The 26,137-nt window shown below is 41.8% G+C and overlaps 1 protein-coding gene across 5 annotated transcripts in view; it reads left to right on the top strand.

The window, feature by feature from the left end:
* Positions 1–17,999, top strand: part of mcama (melanoma cell adhesion molecule a) — a 75,381-nt gene extending 57,382 nt beyond the window's left edge. The window contains exons 10-16 of one of the 5 annotated variants that reach the window (XM_061813069.1): positions 5,141–5,282; positions 5,374–5,504; positions 5,645–5,786; positions 8,201–8,236; positions 9,915–10,041; positions 10,139–10,262; positions 17,089–17,999. In XM_061813069.1, the coding sequence (XP_061669053.1) occupies positions 5,141–5,282; positions 5,374–5,504; positions 5,645–5,786; positions 8,201–8,236; positions 9,915–10,041; positions 10,139–10,262; positions 17,089–17,136 (750 nt within the window). In that variant the 3' untranslated portion in view covers positions 17,137–17,999. Of the gene's footprint in view, positions 1–5,140; positions 5,283–5,373; positions 5,505–5,644; positions 5,787–8,200; positions 8,237–9,911; positions 10,042–10,138; positions 10,263–17,088 lie in introns of all 5 variants that reach the window. The other 4 variants (XM_061813068.1, XM_061813072.1, XM_061813071.1 and 1 more) reach the window with 4 other exon arrangements.
* Positions 18,000–26,137: the final 8,138 nt, after the last annotated feature.

Here is a 26,137-nt window from a genome sequence, read left to right as displayed (position 1 = left end):
AAAAAAAATCTCGTAAATACCGTCATTTCTTGTATATATTTTGCATTCTCAAATGCAGCCCTATGGGGGCACAAACCAGTGCAATCTGTAGGCCGGTCCCAAGCCCGGATAAATGCAGAGGGTTGCGTCAGGAAGGGCATCCGGCGTAAAAACTGTGCCAAACAAATATGAGCGTTCATCTAAAGAATCCCATACCGGATCGGTCGTGGCCCGGGTTAACAACGCCCGCCCCCGGCACTGCTAACCTGCAGGGCGTCGGTGGAAATTCAGCTACTGTGGGTCGACACAAAGAAGAGGAGGAAACCGGATCCAGCGTCAGAAGAAAAAGAGGAATGCACAGAGCCTACAACTGAGTGTAGGGACTTTGAATGTTGGGACTATGACAGGAAAAGCACAGGAGTTGGTTGACATGATGATTAGGAGAAAGGTTGATATTCTGTGCATCCAAGAGAGCAGGTGGAAAGGTAGTAAGGCTAGAAGTTTGGGAGCAGGGTTTAAATTATTCTACCACGGAGTAGATGGGAAGAGAAATGGAGTAGGGGTTATTTTAAAGGAAGAGCTGGCTAAGAATGTCTTGGAGGTGAAAAGAGTATCAGATCGAGTGATGAGACTAAAATTTGAAATTGAGGGTGTTATGTATAATGTGGTTAGCGGCTATGCACCACAGGTAGGATGTGACCTAGAGTTGAAAGAGAAATTCTGGAAGGAACTAGATGAAGTAGTTCTGAGCATCCCAGACAGCGAGAGAGTTGTGATTGGTGCAGATTGTAATGGACATATTGGTAAAGGAAACAGGGGCGATGAAGAAGTGATGGGTAAGTACGGCATCCATGAAAGGAACTTTGAAGGGCAGATGGTGGTGGACTTTGCAAAAAGGATGGAGATGGCTGTAGTGAACACTTATTTCCAGAAGAGGGAGGAACATATAGTGACCTACAAGAGCGGAGGTAGAACCACGCAGGTAGATTATATTTTGTGCAGACGATGTAATCTGAAGGAGGTTACTGACTGTAAAGTAGTGGTAGGGGAGAGTGTAGCTCGACAGCATAGGATGGTAGTATGTAGGATGATTCTGGTGGTGGGTAGGAAGATTAAGAAGACAAAGGTAGAGCAGAGAACCATGTGGTGGAAGCTGAGAAAGGAAGAATGTTGTGCGGCCTTCCGGAAAGAGGTGAGACAGGCTCTCGATGGACAACCGAAGCTCCCGGAAGACTGGACGACGACAGCCAAGGTGATCAGAGAGACAGGCAGGAGAGTACTTGGTGTGTCATCTGGTAGGAAAGGGGAGAAGGAGACTTGGTGGTGGAACCCCAAAATACAGGGAGTCATACAAGGAAAGAGATTAGCGAAGAAGAAGTGGGATACTGAGAGGACTGAGGAGAGGCGAAAGGAGTACATCGAGATGCGACGTAGGGCAAAGGTAGAGGTGGCAAAGGGTAAACAAGAGGCATATGAAGACATGTACACCAGGTTGGACACGAAAGAAGGAGAAAAGGATCTCTACAGGTTGGCCAGACAGAGGGATAGAGATGGGAAGGATGTGCAGCAGGTAAGGGTGATTAAGGATAGAGATGGAAATGTGTTGACTGGTGCCGGTAGTGTGCTAAATAGATGGAAAGAATACTTTGAGAAGTTGATGAATGAAGAAAATGAGAGAGAAGGAAGAGTTGAAGAGGCAAGAGTGAAGGACCAGGAAGTGGAAATGATTACTAAGGGGGAAGTCAGAAAGGCACTACAAAGGATGAAAAATGGAAAGGCAGTTGGTCCTGATGACATACCGGTAGAGGTATGGAAGCAATTTGGAGAGATGGCTGTGGAGTTTTTGACCAACTTATTCAACAGAATACTAGCGGGCGAAAAGATGCCTGAAGAATGGAGGAAAAGTGTTCTAGTTCCCATTTTTAAGAACAAAGGGGATGTTCAGAGCTGTGGGAACTATAGAGGAATAAAGTTGATGAGCCACACAATGAAGTTATGGGAAAGAGTAGTGGAGGCTAGACTCAGGACAGAAGTAAGTATCTGCGAGCAACAGTATGGTTTCATGCCTAGAAAGAGTACCACAGATGCATTATTTGCCTTGAGGATGCTCGTGGAAAAGTACAGAGAAGGTCAGAAGGCGCTACATTGTGTCTTTGTGGATCTAGAGAAAGCCTATGACAGAGTACCAAGAGAGGAACTGTGGTACTGCATGCGTAAGTCTGGTGTGGCAGAGAAGTATGTTAAAATAGTACAGGACATGTATGATGGTAGCAGAACAATGGTGAGGTGTGCCTTAGGTGTGACAGAGGAATTTAAGGTGGAGGTGGGACTGCATCAGGGATCAGCTCTGAGCCCCTTCCTGTTTGATGTTCGCAGATGATATTGTGATATGCAGTGAAAGCAGGGAGCATGCAGAGGAACAATTGGAAAGATGGAGACATGCACTGGAAAGGAGAGGAATGAAGATTAGCCGAAGTAAAACAGAATATATGTGCGTGAATGAGAAAAGTAGAGGGGGAAGAGTGAGGCTACAGGGAGAAGAGATAGCGAGGGTGGACGACTTCAAATACTTGGGGTCAACAATACAGAGCAATGGAGAGTGTGGTCAGGAAGTGAAGAAACGGGTCCAAGCAGGTTGGAACAGCTGGCGAAAGGTGTCTGGTGTGTTATGTGACAGAAGAGTGTCTGCTCGGATGAAGGGCAAAGTTTACAAAACAGCGGTGAGGCCGGCCATGATGTACGGATTAGAGACGGTGGCACTGAAGAAACAACAGGAAGCTGAACTGGAGGTGGCAGAAATGAAGATGTTGAGGTTCTCGCTCGGAGTGACCAGGTTGGATAGGATTAGAATGAGCTCATTCGAGGGACGGCCAAAGCTGGATGTTTTGGAGACAAGATTCGAGAGAGCAGACTTCGATGGTTTGGACATGTTCAGAGGCGAGAGAGTGAGTATATTGGTAGAAGGATGCTGAGGATGGCGCTCCCAGGCAAAAGAGCGAGAGGAAGACCAAAGAGAAGGTTTATGGATGTGGTGAGGGAAGACATGAGGGCAGTTGGGGTTCGAGAGGAAGATGCAGGAGATAGGCTAAGATGGCAAAAGATGACACGCTGTGGCGACCCCTAACGGGACAAGCCGAAAGGAAAAGAAGAAGAAGATTTTGCATTCTCACCCTCAAAATTTTTAAAACTCAATAGTGCTCTTTATACATAGGTATAGCGCAGGGGTCGGGAATCTATGGCTCGCGAGTCATATCTGGCTCTTTTGATGGTTACATATGGCAGATCCCTCATCACTACATACTGTACAATGTCATTTCTGTCATGTAGGCAACGCAAATGAGCAGAGACAGTTTGTCTTAGTGGGGTTACCATCATTTACTGTGGCAGTCGATGTGTGCAGCCGCTGAAGGGTCAAACGCAGATTGGGTCAAAACAATTAACTGGAAACAATCACTCAAAGAAAAAAATATGAGGAGTTCTACAGGTTTCGGCAAGACTAAACAGCCATCGCAACATCAGGCACGAATGCCAAAGCATTTGTGCCTGATGTTGCCAATAGACGTTTTGACAACTTTTCGCATAAAGACAAGATAATCAAACGAATAAAAGACATACCTTTGTCGCCAAGAACCGTTCGCCATCTTACCATCATGATAGCAAATCAAATTGAATTACGTGCACGATTAACGGATAGAAGTCTCAAGGCCTGCAACGAAGCTTAATCTAACAACGTATGAAACAGAGTCCAAAGCCATCGGCAAAAACATGCAGCACCAGAAGTTGCATTTATGGTAAGAAGTACTTTTGTCATCATTGGTTAGCAACATCATAACAATGTTATTTAAAAGAATTCAGAGACTTAATGTACTGTAGAAGTGATGGTCCTACATAAATGTAGAAATACACCTGTATTTCGTTTTTAAAATATTGCATGGCTCCTTTGAAATTACATTTTAAAATATTTGGCATTTATGGCTCTCTCAGCCCATGAAAGAAAAACACGTTCTATAAATGTCTGCACCCATCTCGAGGTTATGAGAAAGATGTACAGTTCCATTCTATTATGCCACCGCCACCCAGAGGTTACAAAAAAGAGTAGCTTATACTTTTTATCCAATATGACACGATGGTATGACTGCATATATGTACAGTTGTGCTCATTGGTTAACATGCCCTGGCAGAATTAGTGAAATATTGTTTTTAAATATGACTGATGACTGAACAACAATTATCAATTTCTTGATGGTCATGTTTTCTTTAATGATAATGCTTTTTTTTATTGATTGACAACTTATTTTGAACCCCATTAAAATGAAATTTTGTTTCCCTTGACCCTTCTTGTTTTCTTGAAAGGATTGTACCCGTGTTAAAAATTCTGCCTGAGTTATCAAACATAGAGAGAGGTACAACTGTGTTTTCTGATTTAAGAAAAGTAGGGATTTGAATTTCAAAATAAACCTATTAAATAAAAACAAAAAATTACATGTTGATATAAAGTGTTTTTTTATTATTAGAATTATTCTTTGAAAAAAAAAGAACAAAATACAGATAATACTTAATGTTTTGATCATATGAGTACAAAACAAAAATGCATTATACATGGATCGTAGTAATTTTGAGGTCAACTTTGAGGGTGAGTATTACACGTGGATGCGTATTATACATGCAAAATTGAAATACATATTGAATGAAAGTACGGCACAGAATCAGAATCAGCTTCCGGCCCCGCCTGTGTGGAATTTACATGTTCTCCCCGTGCCTGTGAGGGTGTTCTCCGGGCACTCCTGTGTCCTCCCACATCACAAAAACATGCATTAGTTGGACACTCTAAATTGCAACTAGGTATAATTATTAGTGCAACTGTTGTCTGCCTCCATGTACCCTGCTTCCTGCCCGTTGACAGCTGAGATAGGCTCTCACACTCCCGCAACCATCATTAGGATAAGCAGCTCAGAAAATAGATGAACTAGAATATTAAGAATTAAATAGTTTGTGCATCTTGATTTGTGACTTTCCATAGATTGTGCTTTTTGTTTGTCCACATGTATTGTTGCACCCTTTTTGTGACAATATCTGTTGTTGAAGAGATTGTAACTTCTTCATTTAGGCTGCCTCTGGCCTTTTTACATTGCCAGGGTTTTGAGCAAGTGTCTGTGTGCAGGATGGCAAGATGGTGGGTCGAGGAAACATGCTCCACTTGCAGAACGCCACTTACGAAACGGCTGGAGAGTACATTTGCAAGGTGACCGTTCCCTCCGTGCCCGCCCTGCACACCAGCGGCTCCGTCCACATCGTTGTCCACAGTCAGTCCTCCAAAACATACCTCTTAATATGTCATACCCAGCCTACGCCACATGCTTGTGTATCATTGTGGTTGTCTGTGTGTTTACACAGGTGGTCCTCAGCTGGTGGGCAAGACGCAGGAGGTGCATCTGGAGGAGGCATTGGGCCGGATGGTCAACCTGAGCTGCGAGGCACGTGGCCACCCTGCACCCAGCATCACGTGGATCTTCGGTGGTAGCCAGGTGACTCATTTGTGCTTGGTCAAAATGCCACGATGTGCAACGACTACGATGACAGTCATTTTGCCACTCGGCTTTGCTCGCCTGCTGGTGCAGAGATGGACATCACATTCATGTTTAAAGCCCTCTTCTCATCTGCACAGAGCTGGTACGAGGTGTTCAGCAAGTCTACCGACCACATGACGCACAGCGTGGTTTCTGTCACCGTTAAATCGGACATCTTTGCCATGTGCAACACCTCCAACGACCTCGGCAATGACGTCAGAGCTTTCAGTATCAAAGCCAGTAAGCTAAAGCTTGCACTGTATCACAAACCACTGAGACATGAAGCATGGACTAATATAAACCATTATATAATATAAACCATTTTTGTAGCACTTGTAACAAGGTATCAACCAATGGCACATACATTGTTGCCAATAATTGTGCATTATAGAAATCCCGTTCCTGTCCCCGCAAAAAACAGCAGACGTTTTTGTAAGGTGGGATAAACTCCAGCATTCTTGTGACCCTTGTGAGCATAAGCAGCTAAGAAGATGGATGAATTGAATATAAAAAATGAAGCAGTTTGTGTATCACCATTTCATTCTTTTTTGTGTGTGGGGTGTGCACTGGGGGGGGGCATTGTAAACCTTGACATACATAGGACGTGTAGATTTTGATGATTAAACTCTGGCCACAAAAAATAATATATACCTGAAAGCAATTTTCCCTCTAATCTGCGCATTTGCACACTTGTCGCACACTCTCAGCGCAGATGAAAACAGACCCAGCTCAGTGAACTACACCATGGCGTCTTTTTTTTTTTTTTTTTTTTACATGGCAGCACACTGCTTCTCACTACCAGCTGCTGCTGCTCCACACACCCCACTTCCTACTTTACCTGACCTGCCCACCTCTGCTCTTAAAGGGGTTTACTCATAATTACAAATGCCCGTAGAGCAAAGAGTTAGCCATGCTGCTTAGATTTACTTTCGATAATAATGGCAAGAGTAAAAAAAAAAAGAAATGCTGATGCTTTACTGAATGTCAGAGTATGTGAATAATAGAAGAAAAAGTGGTGAAACTGGACGAGATTTTCTCTTTTTTGAGGAAAAAGGTCTGGTCTGAAGCCAAAGTAAAAAGGGCAGGATGAGATGGTGTGTAATGTTATAATTCCACCTTGGCACAGTTTGATCAAGGATGAAAGCACAGATGATACATTGCCCAAAAAGATCAATGATAATATATGATAATGATAATCATAATGATCTTATCATTGATAAGAGCAACTGCTTACTAGTGCGATAAGATGCAATTTACATACGATCCATTTAGTGCATTAATCACAAAAATGATTGGTCTGTAGTCTCCTCTCAAAGTAATCGTTTGTTGAAGCCAATTGTAAATAAGGTCTGGTGTAATCTAACATTCGACCAGAAGTGCAGAACTCTTCAGTGACAGACACATTTTCAGAAATAGGCAGATATACAAATATTTCAAAATACGTTTTTCAATGAGCTGTCCTCTTTAAAGGGCCACTGACACCTAAAACCTAAAATTTTGTATGTTAACCAAAAAAAAAATAATAATAATTCAGCTGCAATGGACTCATCCGTTTGTTCACAGCACGTCATAATGTTGCCGTATTTTGATTTTTTTTTTTCATCTCCCGCCATGAAAATTTTGTTGACTGGTTTGAACTGATGAAGAACCAGGAAGTGACATTTTTGTAGTTGTGGGGTTGAGTTTTTATATTGGTTTATACCTATTGTATTTTGAGAAATTACTTTTTTTTTCTGCGTGTTAGTCAAAATGCCAGCTTGTTGTATTGCTGGATTTTGCTCAAACACTCAGGAGGATGGATTCACTCTTCACACATTTTCAAAAGACCCAATTTGTCATGAAAAATGGGTTGTACAGGTGCAAAGGACAATAGCTTTGTGTGTTCTAAATGACAGGTATGTGTGTATATAGCTATTAAAAAAATAATAGTTGGGGGGGACATTTGTCTCACAGTTTATAGCATATGTTACGTGAGAAATTAGAAAAAAATCCCCTTGATGTAACCAGCAAAATATCACAAAACACTTGTATTGTGTTTAAGACAATTTAATCACACACAATACAATACAAGACAAAACAATAGCAAAATAGAAGTACAAAGTCAGTTTATTAGCGTGAAACACGACCTGATTGGCCAAATGACGTATAGTCACCAAACTCAAACAAATGTTATTTCCAGCGAATGTTCCAGGAAAGCAGCGTTAAATATTAAATACTCAGTACTCACTGTCCAATTTTCTTTTCTTTTGTCCACTCATTTTTACAGAAAGGCTCAAACAGGAAGGGAAAATGAGAGTGAAATAAAGAGTACACTACACTCGGACAAAGGTCCACCAATGTTCATTATGCCATCTTTTGGGGGAAATGCTGGCATTGCAGGGACAAAATGAAACGAATTATTGATGAGTGATATTGAATTTTTTTTAAGGGGTTAAATTCGGCGGGCCATATTGAGAAGCCTCGTGGGCCATAATTTGCCTCTGCCAGCTTTAAATGAATTTCCTTATTTAAATTGAACATTGTTCCACGGCACCAAAATGGTGCCAAAGTAACACTTTTACCGCTTAGGCCTGAGCATCTCAGTGCTGTGTGTGTAGATGTTTTTGTGAGTTCTGTAGTTGCGTGTAAAAGTATGTTGTTCTACTTGTTCACAGTTCCCCTGGTCACCACCAGCGCTCCCTTCTCTCCCGGTAAGACCGTCATCCCGCTCGCTGATTTCAATGCCGATTCAACAAATGCTGTCTGTTGTCCTCCTCTTACTCCTCCTCCCCGTTTCACTGCGAAAGGCTTTGAGGAGCTCCTCCATGCCTTATTGATGATCTCTCTTTCTGGGACTCGCGCTCGCTGCGTTGGCACAGCTTTTCCGATGGCCCGTGGGCAGATTAAATATTCTCTTTTACGTAGACACAACATCACAGCCCTTTGAATGACTGAGTGAAAATTCTCCCTTAATTACAGAATCTCACGAACCACCGTACATTCTACTAGCACATTTTGTATCAGACCAAATAACCTAAAAAACGGTCAAATTTATTTTGGGAGTTGATATTACGTACCCTACAATGGAAATTACTTTAGGTAGTAACTCCAGTCTAAGAAAAAGAGAGTTTCATGAGCAAGATTTAGTTCCTGAAATCAAACTAAAAAAGTAAAGGATTTACCCTCAGTGCCAATTCATCAGGCACGTTGGATTATGCGATTCCTAATGAAGTGGCCAGTGAGTTAGTGTTTTTATGATCCAGACACAAATAGTAGAACCTCTGTGGGTTTTAGTCCAGTGGTTAGTATTCATGAATTCAGTAAGGATTTAAATTGCTGATGTGGATAATTCTATACGTTTACCCACTGTCAACATGAAGGGCTTAAATAAATTGAAATACTTGTAAAATAATAATAGAGTTCACTTTGGAACAAATACTGTTTTTGTTCGTTTTACTCCCCTATTTGTGTGCTTCTCTGTTTCGAAACTATAGATGGGCATAATAATCACTCACCCATCGGTGGCTTTGTTAAGCAGTTGAGGCAAGAAGAATAGAAAACTCTCAGTCTCCACTAGTTTTCTGTCGAAAGAAGTCGACAGGACATCACGTCAACATTCAGTCAATGGCAGCCCTTCCGAGCGGTATTATTTAGCTCAATACAGTGTTACCTGAGTAAAGATGTCATTTTAGGACAAGTTATGTTACCTGAATAGATGTTGAACTCTCAAAAATAAGGAATAACTGTAGAGGATAAAATTAGAATTTTATATATCCATTCATCCATATTCTTGGGCACTTATCCTCACAAGGGTCGCGGTAGTGCTGAAGCCAATCCCAGCTGTCAATGGGCAGGAGGCGGAATACACCCTGAACTGCTTGCCAGCCAATCACGGGGCACATAGAGACAGACAGCAGTCGCACTCACAATCACACCTGGGGGCATTTTAGAGTGTCCAATTAATGTTGCATGTTTTTGGGATGTGGGAGGAAACCGGAGTGCCCGGAGAAAACACACGCAGCTACGGGGAGAACATGCAAACGGCACACAGGCGTGAACAGGATTTGAACCCCGGTCCTCAGAACCGTGCGGCCAACACTCTACAGCTGCGCCACCGTGCCGCCAAGTTTCAGAAAATTTATGATTTTTTAAAAAATAATGTACTTAGTCATGTAAATACAGGAAAAAAATGTGAAGTGATTTGCCCCAATGTTAGAGTAATATTTAGACTAATGTTTCCTAATATTATCCATTTATTTCTATATGAGTCTGAGTCGAAGACTAAATGAAGGGAAATGCCCATCCCTACTTATAAATGGTGAGTGGTTGAAATGTGTTTTTCTTTTACGAAAGTCGTTTGTGTGTTCTTCTGGTGTGTTTGTGTAGCAGAGGGCAGCGGCGTAATCTTCGTGGTGATCATCCTGTGCCTTCTGCTGCTGGCCATCCTGGGCAGCCTGCTCTACTTCCTGCTGAAGAAGGGCAAGATCCCGTGCGGACGCTCAGGGAAGCAGGACATGTAAGTGGCCTTCATCTTAGTAGCGTGGGTCCCGCTGTTCGCTGGTTTGCTTTTAAAATGTCTCCTCGCTCGTCTCCCCTCGCCTCCCCGCCGTCAGCTCCACAGAGAAGACTGCCAAAGATGACATCGTGGTGGAGATGAAGGAGAACGCCAACGCCAAGAGTGAGGACACGGTGCTCCTCAAGGCCATCAACCCAGAAAAAAACGGAACAAACGATCAGGTAACTTTTAATGGTCCATCCATCCATCCATCCATTTTCTTAGCTGCTTATCATCACAATGGTCGTGGGAACTCTTAATGGCAATTTGAAAAAAATAAAATCGTTGTCCCTTTAAGGTAGTACAATTCTGAGGTGGAATATAAAGCCAGAACGTCAATGACGTTGTAGTGGTACCGTTATTTCTAGTGTATAATGTGTCGTGAAATATAATGCGCATGCTCAAAGTTGACCCCAACAAATAAGGAAAACCCTTCTACCAATGTACAATGCGCACCACCAATTTGCTGCTATCCATATGCTCAAAATATTAGGAATTATCTACAGGGTGTCCTCGGGTGACGAACAAGTTCCGTTCCTATGCTGGTAATGTAACTCGAATTTCACTGTAAGTCGGATTTCACCATTAAAGTCAGAATTTACGTGAAAATACGTTGTATAAAAAAAAATAATACATTGAAATTAAAAAAAAGATGCTGTACTTACCATTACTGCTGAGAGGTGGATGGAGAAGAAGAAGAAGGGGAGGCTGTGTTTTGCTATTGCAAAGAAAGCTGGTTCTCAACCCATAACGTAAGTAGCCTCTCCATCTCAACAAGTATCAAAGAACGTGGTTTTGTGATCACTGTACCCTACATAGGAACGTGCTAAAATACAGGCTTTGTCTTCAATAATTGTCACCACGGTCAACCAACTGAAGCCTAGCTCTTTAGTGATGTTTGTCTGTGTCTCCCATTTCTCAGATCTTTTTATGATCTTGAGCTTTGTTTCCATGGTATTCAATGTTCTTTTGGCTGCAGAATTATTGCTAAAAGACACGAGTTTCTTCTTTGGGTCCATAATGTCTAAAAAGGAGTGTAAAAATCCGAAGATACTCCCGGCGCACAAACACAAACGAGCACGATGCACATCAGCTAGACTAAATGGCGGACTGGGGATGGGTGTTGTAAAGTCAAAACATTGTAGGTCGAGACTGGTTTAACCTGAGGACTCCCTGTATATCTGTTTTGCTAGGTTTGTACTTTTATTGTTTTTCAAAAAATTGTCTGTACATAATTAAATAGTAAATAAGTAAGTATAAGTAAGTAAATAAATAATTTGACATTTTTTTTGCATTATTTTGCAATATTTGTGCATAAAACATTTGTGCATCGTGCAGTTTATCCACTACATTACACATCTTTGGCAAAGCCTTCAAAAGAAGCATCTGAGGTCATCTCCAATTTGAAAAACATCCATAGCAGCTACCTTTGGTTCATCACTGTAAAACTCATCATTGATGACTTAGTCCAGTTCCAGTGCCTCCTGCACCTGAATTGCATCATGAACATTGACCCCATCCTCCACCCACAGCATGTCATCCTCTGTGGCGTCCGTGGCATTTATGTGGAAACCTTTTTTGAATTCAAAGAGTCTTGGTTCCCTTTATTCCTCGTTCTTGTCAGTGCTTTGAGGCGAAGCTCCAAAGTACTAATAGCGCAGCCTCTTGTTCTCCGTTCGGCTACAATCTGTAGGAGCACTTCTATGGCATCAGGTGAAAAAAAAGACCAAGCATTTTAATTGTATGCGCCCTCCTGTTTTTTTTTTTTTTTTTTATGTGCCCATTCCACTCGTTTCTATGTAGTTTGAGCTCTTGTTGTTTTGATAGCGTCCTGACGCCAAACTCTTTCTCACTCTCTGGGAAATGCGCAACTCATCCACTTCTCAAAAGTCTTCCATATGCTTCTTGATGGATTATTTTTTCCATCGTCTTCATCCACAATCTCACATTTGATTCAGACACTTGGAACTGCTGCACTTCTTCGCGGCTTCCCACTTCTTGGGCAGCAGTGATGACTTTCATTTTAAAAGTGGCCGCGTAAGTTGGCCTAGTAGTCGACATTTTCTGTCTAAGTTTAAGTTAAAGCAAACTCATGGGCAGCTATTTCTGATGTTTGGTGCAGTAGCAACAAATATGGTACGCTAATGATTGTAAAATGGCAAACTTCCATGAGCAGGTCAAGGAGCTCAGGTTGGTGGCGCACATTACCGTAATACATATAAATGTGTAAATGTAAATATATACCTTTTTTTTTACCACCCTATGTACTGTACACGACTGCACAATGTGATTTTATTTTTATTTTTCATCTGTACCTAAATATAATGCGCTACATTGATATTTTTGGAAAGTTTTGCACTTGATACACGAGAAATTACGGTACACACGCCTGACTATGATGTCAGCAGCGTGGGATCGAGTAACTCTCAGTGATGGTGTCAATATGTGCCCTGTAACTGACTGGTGACCAGATTAGGCTGTAACCCACCTTTCGCCCAATGGTAGTTGGGATAGGCTCCGGTACTCATGCGACCCTTTTGAGGATAGGCGGCAAAAGAAAATGGATGGATGTCATAAAATCATGTGACTTTTGTTTACGTTGCCATATTGCCGGTCAAACAAAGCATTCTTCAATGCTAAGCCCGTTGAGACAAAACGAAAATATATCTTGTGGCATGACGCCCAGAGTTTTGTCCGATACCGTTAGACATTTAGAAGGTGATAATAATTGAAGGTACGTGGAAAAATTAGAGACACTAAGTGGACCCATATGTAATGCCGAAGTCGACGTTTTCGCCGATAAGAAACTGGACTCTTAACCCGCTTCCACTTGTCTTGGACAACTGGATATACACATGTATCTGGTGAGTAAGTCTGCAAGATTTACATAGAAAAGTTTGAAAGCGTATAAAAGTCTGGACGCATACAAATACTCCTTTGCTGGCTCTCTTCTCAATCAGGAATAAATCTGACATAGTGACGGGGAGACGACTTGTGAACGCCGAAGCGTATTTGGCCATATGTCAACCATTGCTGAAATCTATCGATCACTTCAGCTAGTATTCAATACAAATACCAATATTTAAATAAATGATCTCTGATTTTACACCAACTCTCATTCATTAACTATAATTGCAAGGAAAAAAAAGTGCGGAGTCGTCTACACGGAACGTACACGGAAGCGATTGCAACCACACTTTAACCTCTCTGCTGCGACAGACGGTTCATTTTCTTTTTTTAAATACGCATTGTTCTCAAATGAGCCAACTTGGCATTATAATTACTTCTTGATCATTTGAGATTGAGAAGAATAATTCCTACCTGAAATGAAGCACTCGCTATACAGGCGTGTGTGTATTTTGGTTGGGCACCATCCATCATGTTTAATTGCCGAAATCCATTGATATTTTCTGGTCTTTTCAGCTGGTATTCCATGGAATGATCACTTTGAATATCTGTATGGACTGTTGTGACAACCAACAGCAGGACAGGTTTCGGGCAACTCCAGAGCAGCTAGGCTTGACCGGCAATATGGCGCCATGCAAACTGTTGACGTCACGTGGACGAGCTCTATAGAGCATTGGCCTCACCGTTCTGAGGACCGGGGTTCAGATTTCGGCTCCGCCTGTGTGGAGTTTGCATCTTCTCCCCTTGCCTGTCTGTTTTTTCTCCATTCGCTCCAGTTTCCTCCCACATCCCAAAAACTGGCACTAATTGGACACTCTAAATTGCCCCTAGGTGTGACTGTTGTCTGTCTCCTTTTGTCCTGCGATTGGCTGGCGACCAGTTCTGGGTGTACCCTGCCTCCTGCCCGTTGATAGCTGGGATAGGCTCCAGCACTCCTTGCGACCCTTGTGAGGATGAGCGGCAAAGAAAATGGATGGATGGATGGATTAAGTCAGAAAGTCATGAGACTCAAGTTGGAAAGTTACAAAAAGAAAGTTCTCATGTTAGGAAAATAAGTCCAAACGTTCACAGAAAAAAAAACCATTTTAAGAATAAAATCATCATGTTATAAGGACAAATTTATAATTTTATGAGAATAAACTTCCAATATTATGCATCTAATGTTGTAGTACAAAGAAGTAAACGATAGTTATATTTAAAAAAAAATTAACTACATCTGTACAGTTGTAATGTTACCAGAATAAAGATGCAATTGTATTTAAAAAAATTAAATTAAAAAAATGAATGAGGTACAAGTACAACACAATAAGCCTGTCCATACCTCATTGTGGGCAGGCAACCATTTGTTGCAGTACCAATTTGGATTATTTGGGTACCAAAAGAATGATTTTTTTCCAATGTATGATTTTTTACAGTATTTGTTTGATACAGCTGCAAATAAGAATTTGAACACCTGTCTTATCAGCTAGAATTCTGACCCTCAAAGATCTGTTAGTCCGCCTTTAAAGATCCAACTCCACTCTATGTTTTATCCTGAATCAGATGCACCTGTGTGAGGTCGTCAGCTGAATAAAGACACCTGTCCACCCCATACAATCAGTAAGACTCAAACTTGTAACATGGTCAAGACCAAAGAGCTGTCCAAAGACACCAGAGACAAAATTGTACAACTCCACACAGCTGGAACGGGCTACAGAGAAATTACCAAATAGCTTGCTAAATAAAGGTCCACTGTTGAAGCATCCATCAGAAAAGGAAGACGCTAAACATGACGGTCAATCTCAATTGGAGTGGAGCCCCATGCAAGATATCACCTCGTGGGGTCTCAATAATCCTCAGAAAGGTGAGGAATCAGCCCAAGACTACACGACAGGACTTGATCAATCACCTGAAAAGAGCTGGGACCACCATTTCCAAGGGGACTGTTGGTAATACACTAAGACGTCATGGTTTGAAATCATGCATGGCACGGAAGGTTCCCCTGCTTAAACCAGGACATGTCAAGGCACGTCTTCAGTTTGTCAATGACCATTTGGATGATACAAAGGAGTCATGTGAGAAAGTTTTGTTGTCAGATGAGACCAAAATGGAACTTTTTGGTCATAATTCCACTCGCCGTGTTTGGAGGAAGACAAATGATGTCCCATCCCAAAAACACCATCCCTAATGTGAAGCACGGGGATGGTAGCATCGTGCTTTAGAGGTGTTTTTCTGCAAATGGGACAGTACCCCTGCACTGTATTAAGGAGAGGATGACCGCGACCATGTATTGTGAGATTTTGGGGAACAACCTCTTTCCCTCAGTCAGAGCATTGAAGACGGGTCGTGGCTGGGTCTTTCAACATGACAATGACCCGCAGCACACAGCCAGGAAAACCAAGGAGTGGCTCCGTAACAATCATATCAAGATTCTGGCATGACCAGTCCCCAGACCTATATTCATTAGAAAATCTTTGGAGGGAGCTGAAACTCCATGTTTGTCAGTGACAGCCCAGAAACCTGTCTGATCTAGAGAAGATCTGGGTGGAGGAGTGGGCCAAAATCCCTCCCGTGGTGTGTCCAAACCTGGTGAACAACTACAAGAAACGTTTGACCTCTGTAATTGCAAACAAAGGCTACTGTACCAAATATTAACATTGGTTTACTCAGGTGTTCAAATACTTGTTTGCAGCTGTATCACACAAATAAATCGTGAAAAAAATCATACATTGTGATTTCTGGATTTTTCTTTTTGGATTATCTCTCTGACAGTGGACATGCACCTACGATGAAAATCTCCGACCCCGCCATGATTTCTGAGTGGGAGAATGTGCAATAGAGCAGGGTGTTCAAATACTTATTTTCTTCAGTGTATTTAATATAAATATTATAATCATAGCTTGGTGCAGTTCTAGCACCACTAAATTGTGCAGTTAACCATCAAGCTATGCCTATAACCCAGCGGTTTTCAATTTTCAGCGCTATCAACAGCTACCGCTTTTACAATTTTCAGCAGTGGGAGTACCATCTCCAGTTGCCGAAAATTTCAAGCGGCAATATAAAATTGTTATTTTTAGGCGACACGATGCATCAGGTGGAAAGCGTTGGCCTCACAGTTGAGAGATCCTGGGTTCAATCCCGGCCCCACCTGTGTGGAGTTTGCATGTTCTCCCCGTGCCTGCGTGGGTTGTCTCCGGGCACTCCGGTTTCCTCCCACACCCCACAAACATGCAACATTAATTGGACACTCGAAATTGAGGTGTGATTGTGAGTGTGGCTGTTTGTCTCTTTGTGCTCTGCGATTGGCTGGCAACCAGTTCAGGGTGTAACCTGCCGCCTGCCCATTGACAGCTGGGATAGGCTCCAGCACTCCTGCGGCTAAGCGGCTAAGAAAGTCATTTTTATCATTTTTTCCCGTTTATATGTTTTATCTCTTTGTATTCAAATATTTTTAATCATGTAAAGCACATTGAATTACCTTGTGTATGAAATGCGCTATATCAATACATTTAGTTTGATTTGCTTTGTTTTTAACTACACAAAAAAATACATTGGTAACCAAACCAAGCCAGCTATAAATTTGAAAGGCTGCTTCCAAATTTATTTCATTTATTATTATTTGGTGTGATTCATAATCATATCCTCGTCTGTTTTTCTTGGTGTAATACTGATTTATTGCACAGTATTCTTTTGAAGTGCATGCTGACAACTGAATGCAGCTCCCAAACAGTTTGATGGTAAACGTTATTTTGCTCCCTGTATTTAAAATACAGAACCAGCTTACTGCTTACTGTGCACTGTATTCTGTGGTTTCAGTCATAATGAAGGTGGGCTAAGGTGGAAGTTTCTTATTACTAATTGATTAATTAATTGACCCTTTACATTGGCTGATTGAATTAAAAAATTCAAAGGCATAACTTTTGCCACGTCAGCTTTCTGGTGTATCATTGTAAACGGCAGTTGGCGGGCTGCTTAAGTACGGATGTGAATCAAATGCAGCCAGTCACTCCTCACTCACTAAATCACATTCCAAAATGGCAGAAATTGAATCGAGTTGTTGTATGTTATATTGTACTTTTAATTCGGGTTGTGTTTTTTTTTTTTTTGTTGTGCGCAATGCAGAATGTCTATGCACGGAGACCACATCAGCAGTGCACATGTGCAGCTTAGAGGGAACATTGATCACGACAACAAGATAATGTCTCTGTGTTTTTCTAGTAAAAGTGAGCATGCGTTGGCAGTGGAGGAGCTGATCTGAGACGAGCAGGGACTCCAATCATACGCTACAAGTATATCTGTATACACACGTACACACACAAAGTTGTCTTTTGAGCAAACGTGTTCTGTTTTCTGTTTCATCATTGCTTTGCCATCAAAATGTACATATTGTATATATATTTTTTTTTATTTAAGGTATTTTCATACATAGGTACACACACTTACACAAACAGGGAACTGTTACAAACTGCTGTCAAGCCCCTTTCTCCTTTTCCCTGTACTGTTTGTAAATATGCCAATGGATTGTTGCCGGGCAGATTTCAAAGAGGTTCGCAATCTGCTTTGCCTCTTTTTGGTTTGGAGATTTCTGCTGAATACGCTACATGTGTTTGTATGTATTTTGTGTGCGTGTGTGTTGTGTTGTGTCGTGTTGTGTTTGACCAGTTTTTTTGTATACTTTTTACATTTTTCTCAAGCGTGGTCACATTCTTACATACATAAGCGTGAGTGGAAATAATTTCGGTTCTTTCAAGAGAAGATCTCATTTTGATGCAGGCACACTAGCGCCCCCCGCTGGGCTCATTTTGTGAATATTGTTTGTGTGTGGGGGGGGTGAACATTACTTTTTGATAGAGCTTTCCATTGATGGGGGAGGTATGCTCTGCTGTGTTCCAAAAAAATGCAGACCAGGGAATATATTGTTCATGTTTTTCTCCCTCCCCCCAAAAGTTTGTAAATTAAGTGCTATACATGTTATTCTTTGATGCCTGTTTTTTAATGTTTTTTTTTTTTCAAGAAAATGTGAAATAAAAACTTGGTTCAATACATATGGCCTCGTTATTATTTAATCTTGAAAGTATTACTTAAATCAGCCCTCTCATGGAAAATTATTTTTTAAAATGAATTGTACACAAATAGTTGGGTAGGATTTTTTGGGTACGGGTGGGTGGCGTCATACAAAAAATGTCAGGAGATAAATTATTTTATCCTGACAAAAGGATGATTCACACTATTAAAACAGTAACTGTTTTAATTTATGAAAAAAGTGTAATATGTATCCTTTAAACAAAGCAAAAAATAGTAGAAGTCTTCCTAAAGTGCAGTTGCTTACATTTCCATGTGAAAGATTTTGCACAAAAAAGCTTGCAGATCTGTAAAAAAAAATGATGTTGTTTTAATATAAAAAAAAAAAATTATGCTATCAAATGACCGCCTACTCGCTGGGATATGGATTCTATCACAGTAATTATCTTCAAATTCAGACCCATTTGATGTTCAACCAACATTCTAGAATACAAAATTGCCTTGAACGTCATACCGAACTTGGGACTTCATTCACTTCAAATCGTGTTCAAAATTACAGTAATCCCTCGTTTTTTGCAGTTAATGGGGACCACAACCCCCTGCGTAATGTGACAAACCGCAAAGTAAGACTCCTACCACCCCACACACGCCAGGAATTTTCATGTATGTGTATCTGGGTAAGAGAATGATTAGAATATGTAAACACTTTGTATTTTACATATTTGAGACTAAGATGACAACAGTACACGTATGTACTTAAATCTTTAATTGTAAAACCTTTGTTAATCTTGACTACAACAGTCGGCTGACTGTGGTCGGGAAACACAGGGGAAACGCCTTGGTGGGAGAAACAATAATGGTACGAAGCACCGGTTTGCTGCTCGGAAGGTTTTATTAGATCCTTTAAGCACACAGAATCAACGTGTCCTCTCTTAAACACCACTCCTTAGCTGCCCCCACTAAACTTGTAAACTGTACACACTAACAACTGCCCGTGTTGCGTTTCCAAACGACTGCACATAGGCGTCCCCTTCCAAAAAAAGGCCTTTTTCAACCATGTCAAAAACTTGCCCAGCGTGCGTTTCCTCCCTCTCTGATGAGGTTAGGAAATTCTTCCTCCTAGGATGAGCAGCACTACACATTGGCACGTTTCTGAGGGTATATATTTTTTAAAATTCTTCAAACAGGCTTTTGCTGGCCAAAAAGCCTTGTCTTTGAGGAGGCGAATCACAATTCAGGGTCCAACAAGGAGAAAAGTGCCCTGTCCAATTGTGGCTTTCCGCAATATGCCGATCTGGGAGTATTTTTCATTGGGGGTTTTTTTTATTAATTAATAAAAACCTGCAAAGCATTGAAGCCGCAAAAAGTGGAACACAAAGTAGTGAGGCAACCCTGTACACTCAAAAATTCCAATCTCAGAGATGTATCTCAAGAAATATACTAACTAAGCATGCTCTTGGTCACTAAATGTCCACAATAGCCATATTTTGGGGCCTTCTAACTGTTCTAAATGCTAGAAGAAGGACTCAAGAGTTTAAAAAAAAATGGGTCTGTTGTCATACTCAACATGTATGTTGTACTCAGGCGGCTCCAGCTACCGGAGACAAATTCCTTGTGTGTAGACTTGACCAATAAAGTTGATTCTGATAATGGCTGATTGGACGGTTTTTGACAGCACAGCTTTTGTGTGTGTGTGTGTACACGTAAATAAAGATTCACAGACAACAAATGCAACAAGTTAAAATGTATAAGTTTTAAATATTAATATGTTTAGATTTTGACTTTCACTTGTCATGTATTAATTGTGAATCAATTGTGAATTTGTATGGACTGATGGTATCTGTGATGTTTGTTTTATTTTCTAGCTTCTACGGTGCGCAACCTTTATGAGTCTTGAAAGATTAAAAAGGTTCAGAAAACTTGATACTTTATAACGATACTACAGACAACTACACGTTATGTACTTGAAACAACCAAAGAAGTTCTCTTGAAGAAGGCCCCCTACTAGCTTGGTTAGCATCTAATGCTAACGTCAACAAAAAAATGGCATATATAAAACTGTACTTAAAAAGTGATTAAAACATAAATAATACTCTCACACAAAGGTTGGAAAGTGAAAAACAAGGAAACAAGTGAAAGACTTTACTGTGAGAAAGGGGACCTGAATTTTAGGTAACACTTTGATGTTTAAATACGTTACTAAATGCAGAAAAACAGCTGCCATTTTCTTCCCAGTTTTTTTTTTTTTTTACCTAGAGGAGTGACTTTGCTACTTTCAGTACTTTTACTTCGATTGTGTGTGCACTCAATAATAATTTTATGAAGAAAATTTTGGTGAGATTACTTTCAATAGGGGGAAATAAAGTAAAATGACAGCAACTTGGAAGTCAATAAAATGAGACACAAAATTAGCATTTGGCTGGCTGTTTATTATTAGTGTGGCGACAACATGGAATGATTTGCTCGTTAATGAACAACGTTCTCCTCTTATTTCATGAATCCTTTTTCCATGGCTCACTGTTGCGGTTTTCATGTTTTCCAGGTCATGTTCTACACAGTTTTACACTCAAAAACTTGACAAACTAAATCCAGGTCTTTTGGTGTCAGGAGGAGCCCTGGGGTCCCAGAATCAATGCTAAACATTTAAAGAAAATACAATTTAAAAAAAGAATAATCCTCACGGCAAGTTGCTTTCATCCATTCAGGTCATAGGTGAGCCAGAGCCAATCACAGCTGACTTGACTTGACTGTTGCCAGTCTTGAGTGCACAAGCAAACAATTATTCATGCATACATTCACACCTCTGGACAATTTAGTCCAAACATGCAACCACCACACAGGAAAGCCAAAGAAGACAAAAGCTGCCCAGTAACACAAGGTCTGGGTCCATGGTAAAAGTGACACCCCCCCCCCCCCCCCCCCCGCAGTCTGGTCCTGGGCCGCGATGGCAACTTTCCGCTCCTTATCTGGTGTCGTTCGTCTCCACGGCAACGCCTGGGAGAAGAGGATGGCACCAGCCGGTTTTCTGCGTACAAAGATCAAGCACCAACCACCGGCTCCAGAACACATCCTTATCTGATTAGCAAATGGGCAACACTTTATCCTTTGATTAAATGTATAAGGTCATATTTAAGCAAATAATGAAAGCGCAATAAAAGTAAAATAGTCTTCAACAGGGACACGCAAATATACAGACAGATCCAAGAGACGTAAAAGATTACACAAATATACATATACAGATGCACAAAGAAAACAATGAATTCTGGGTACCCAGACTTTTTTCAGTTCGGAATTGGGCAAATGGTTGATCCAAGAACTCGAATGGTCACGCCATGTCCGCCTGGTGACGTCATTCAAACAGAGCGTGGGCGTGCTTATGTTTTGTGCGTAGATAGCGACCCCCAGTGGACAAATAAAATAGCTGAACCGCTCGTGGAAGTGCATTTTAAAAATTGCCATTGAAATGCATAAACTCAAAAATAATTCACATTTCAAAGCACGAAGGGGGGAAATTTTACGTTGTGAAACGATTTGTCCCGCCAGAACAGAACACGTTATAACATTTTGGGCCTGGATGTTGCACGTGGCCTCGTGCACCTGATGGTTTTTGGAGTCTAGACGTGGCTTCCCGCCGCATTAAGTTCACCCCCCCTGGGAGGCTCAGATAAGTCTTGCTTACAGGTCAAGTGTCATCCCTATAAACATTCTGAAATAGATATTGTAATGAAAAATACATTAACATTATTCACTTCCTTGTCTATATGAAAAAATAAATATGAGTGGAGAGCGTGTCATCCATGTGCAAAGTTGCGGAAGTGTCATTCGACATCCAAGTGGTCGCCATATTGGCTGCATCTCGTGTCTGTGATGTCACCCAAGACATTCACCATTGAAAACACGCTGTTGTCTCTTCTATGGGAGACAAACACGCCCCTTTTGACACAGAAGAGAACATCTCACAACTGAGTGAAGTTACCGGGGCAATATTGCCCTATTGTTTCGAGCCATAATTAGATGCCACCCTGGCCGACAAGGCCGGCGGCCGGCTCGGTCTTCTCGACAAGGCTCATCGCGGCCAGCCGCAGGCCTTGTCAGCCTGGGTAGCTCGTCGCCGGCGAGCTCGACGCGGAAGTCGTGCGACACGCACATCGACACATTTACCACCCCTGTCATATGTACACGGATCTTTTGTTATGTTATGAGAAACGGATTACATGGTGACCCCCAAACTATTTTTTTTTTGGTAGCTGTCTACACACCTACCTGTCATTTGGAACCCACGAAGCTCTCATCCTTTGCACCTGTGCAATCCATTGCTCACGGGTCTCTTGGAAACTTATGAAGGGTAAATCCATCCTCCAGAGTGTTCAAGCAATATCCAGCAATGCAAGAAGTCAGCATTTTAGCTAATACGGAGCAACAACGAGCTACCTTCCTGCAGGTAAAACTAATAGAAATAAATGACTCCGCTTGAGGGCGCTGCTGCCCCGTATGTCACTTCCTGCTTCTTCTCAAAAACAAATCCCTCGAGAGGATTTTCATGGCAGGAGTTACAAAAAGCCATATACGTCAAAATCATGTTTTGTGGTTAAAAAAGGCATGGGACCATAGCGGCTGCCGTTTATTCATTAATAACATACTAAAAATCATGCATTTCATGACAGTGGCCCTTTAAGTCATTAGCGTATCCGACCCACAATTTGCTTTACTATGCGATCAGGATCATTCATAAAGGAAAGCACTTTAGAATATTTTTTTTTTGTTTATGCTGGCCTTATGTCTTTACGAATGTTGAAGTCATGGAAAGTCTTTGTCCATTGTTACTTGCTATCTAATGGAGCATACATAAAATGAATTGTTTTTGACTGAGTGGTCATAGTGTGGTTGTCACATTTCAATCTGACTGTTACCCATTTATAAGGTGTGTACAATTAGAGTAATTTTTGCCACAAAATTGCAGTTTTAAACTCAGGGCAGCTGACTCGAACCTGAAAAATTCAAGAACTTCCATTAACACACTTTGTTACCCTACCGTCTCTAATCCGTACATCATGGCCGGCCTCACCACTGTTTTACAAACTTTGCCCTTCATCCAAGCGGAGACACATAGGACACCAGACACCATCCGCCAACTGTTCCACCCCGCTTGAACCCGTTTCTTCACTTCCTTACCACACTCTCCATTGCTCTGTATTGTTGACCGCAAGTATTTGAAGTCAACCACCCTTGCTATCGCTTCTCTCTGGCGCTTCACTCTTCCTCTTCCGCCCCTCACATTCATCCACATCTATTCTGTTTTACTTCGGCTAATCTTCATTCCTCTCATTTCCAGTTCCAGCTCCATTTTTCTAATTGTTCCTCCGCCTGCTCCCTGCTTTCACTGCAGATCACAATATCATCTGCAAACATCATGGTCCAAGGGGATTCCACTCTAACCCCATCTATCAGCCTATCCATTACTACCTTAAACAGGAAGGGGCTCAGCGCGGATCCCTGATGCAATCCCACCTCCACCTTAAATTCTTCTGACACACCAACGGCACATCTCACCACTGTTCTGGTGCCCTAATACATCTCCTGTACTATTCAAACATATTTCTCCACCACACCAGACTTGCGCATGCAGTACCACAGTTCCTCTCTTGGTACTCTGTCATAGGCTTTCTCTAGGTCTACAAAGACACAATGTACCGTAGCTCCTTGTGGCCTTCTCTGTACTTTTCCACGAGCCTCCTCAAGGCAAATAATGCATCTGTGGTACTCTTTCTAGGCATGAAACCATACTGTTGCTTGTAGATACTTACTTCTGTCCTGAGTCTAGCCTCCACTACTCTTTCCCATAACTTCATTGTGTGGCTACAGGACGCACAGGAATTGTGCCCCACTTCAGGCTGCAGATCAGATCTGGAAAGGTAAGTACTACCAAATTAAGACAGTTACACTTCAATGAATAAAATAAAAATAATGCACATGCATTTTCTCTTTCCCCCTAATGGTGGCAGCAGACACAAATGAATATGCTATAATTGCACATGAGAATGAAAAATCAATAATCTCCAATTAAAACACAATCTTCTTACATAATGACAGCAGTCTTTTGCAAACTGACATCATATTAAAACAAGACAGTTTCAGTTTGCATTATCCTCTTTAGCTTTCGATAAATGCTATGTTAGTGCAAGGTGAAAGGCAGCATCCTGTTCTCTTGTGACACGCACAATACAAGGCAGCCATCCTAGGACCTAAGCAACAAAGCAATAGTATTCAATTTTTAATGCACGGAATTCTGGTAAACCTCTGAGCCAATCAATGGGTCTCTTCCAGGAGGAGCTACCTTACCCACATTGCGTTACGGCAGATTTTGTAAAAGAGAATACGAAAAAATACAATTATATTATTGACCATATTCCATCCATCCATCTATCCATCCAAAATTGAGAGTTTTACTTTACCTCCTCCACTTGGGGCAGGAGCTCATCCCCAACTCAGGCAGGGCACGCCAACCTTTACCGATTGAGGACCATGGTCTCAGATTTGAAGGTGCTGATTGTCATCCCAGCCACTTCACACTTGGCTATGAAATGCTCCAGTGAGCGTTGGAGATCACGGCTTGATGAAGCCAACAGAACTACATCATCTACAAAGAGCAGAGATGTGATGCTGCCACGAAACCAGATACCCTCTACGCCTCAGCTGCACCCAGAGATTATTTCCATAAATGTTAGGAACAAAATCGGTGACAAGGGGCAGCCAGTTCTCACCGGAAACGAGTCTGACTTATTGCTGGCAATGCAAACCGAACTCTGACACCGACTCCCACATCCCAAAAACATGCAACATTAATTGGACACTCTACATTGCCCCTAGGTGTGATTGTGAGTGCGGCTGTTTGTCTCGAGGTGCCCTGCGATTGGCTGGCAACCAGTTCAGGGAGTACCCCGCCTCCTGCCCGTTGACAACTGGGATAGGCTCCAGCACTCTCCGCGACCCTTGTGAAGATAAGTGCCAAAGAAAATGGATGGATGCATGTATTTATTTATTTGTTTATCGGCCTTTATGTGAAATGCAATGCACAACATAAGATAAATATGAACAGGAATGGACTTTTATAGGTACTTTCAATCTGTATAACGCCTCTAATTATAGGGGTGCTGGGATTCAATTTAGTGGCGCTAATGGTCCAGAAACGCCTACTGGCAATTTAAAGGACAAATCCAGTGCTTTGCATGAACAGTGTATCCAATATGTCATGTAATATGTACCCTATTTTGACAATGTGATGTTAAGTCCTCTCTCATTTAATAGTGTTTTGAGAAGATTTTTATCGACAATTACGAATTTTCAGGGGTGCAGCCATTTTCATGAGTCACATGATCTATGTAGGCATATGTGTCGTGTACCGTGCCATTCCAAACGCTGGATTCCATGGGACACCATTATCCCCAGTGCTGATTTCTCTGATTTATTCTCATCTGATGAAGAAATAGCAGTATCGGTTGATTGGAAAGACGGACATAAGTGTGGAAACAGATGCCCCTAGGAGCCCCGGGCCGGCAGCCGCGGATGGTTCTTCGGACAGGAATGACGCGGGGTCTGACGAGCTGCCACCGAAGCTCAACTAAAGGCCTCCCTAGACGTCGAAGCTTGGCTCGCGGCCTGGCGACGGAGCTCGTGGCCCCCTTCAGTGGCGGCGGAGGCCTTTAGCCTAGCTTTGGCGTCCGGGGCAAACGGCCTCCGCCGCCTGAAAGCTCAGCTCGCGGCCTGCCGCTGCAGCTCGCTCGTCAGACTCCGCGTCATTCCGCCAGAAGAACCATCTGAATATTCAACATTAATGACAGCAACAGGTTCAAATGTGTATGGAATTATTCCTCCGTCTTCCCAATCAACCAATACTCCTATTTCTTCATCAAATGGGGATAAATGAGAGAAATCAGCACTGGGAGTTATGGTCTCCCATGTAATCGAGCGTTTGGAACGGCATGGTACGCGTCACATACGCCATGTAGATTATGTGACTCACGAAAATAGCAGTGCCCCTGAAAATTTGTAATTGTCGATAAATATTTTCTCAAAAGACTATTAAATAAGAGGATTTAACATCACATTGTCAAAATAGGGTACATAGTACATAACCTATTGGATACACTAT

Source organism: Syngnathoides biaculeatus, chromosome 23 (genome assembly GCF_019802595.1).
Source record: "Syngnathoides biaculeatus isolate LvHL_M chromosome 23, ASM1980259v1, whole genome shotgun sequence".
NCBI lineage: Eukaryota > Metazoa > Chordata > Actinopteri > Syngnathiformes > Syngnathidae > Syngnathoides > Syngnathoides biaculeatus.
Note: the sequence above shows the minus strand (reverse complement) of the source record. Positions and strands in the feature narration are given on the sequence as shown.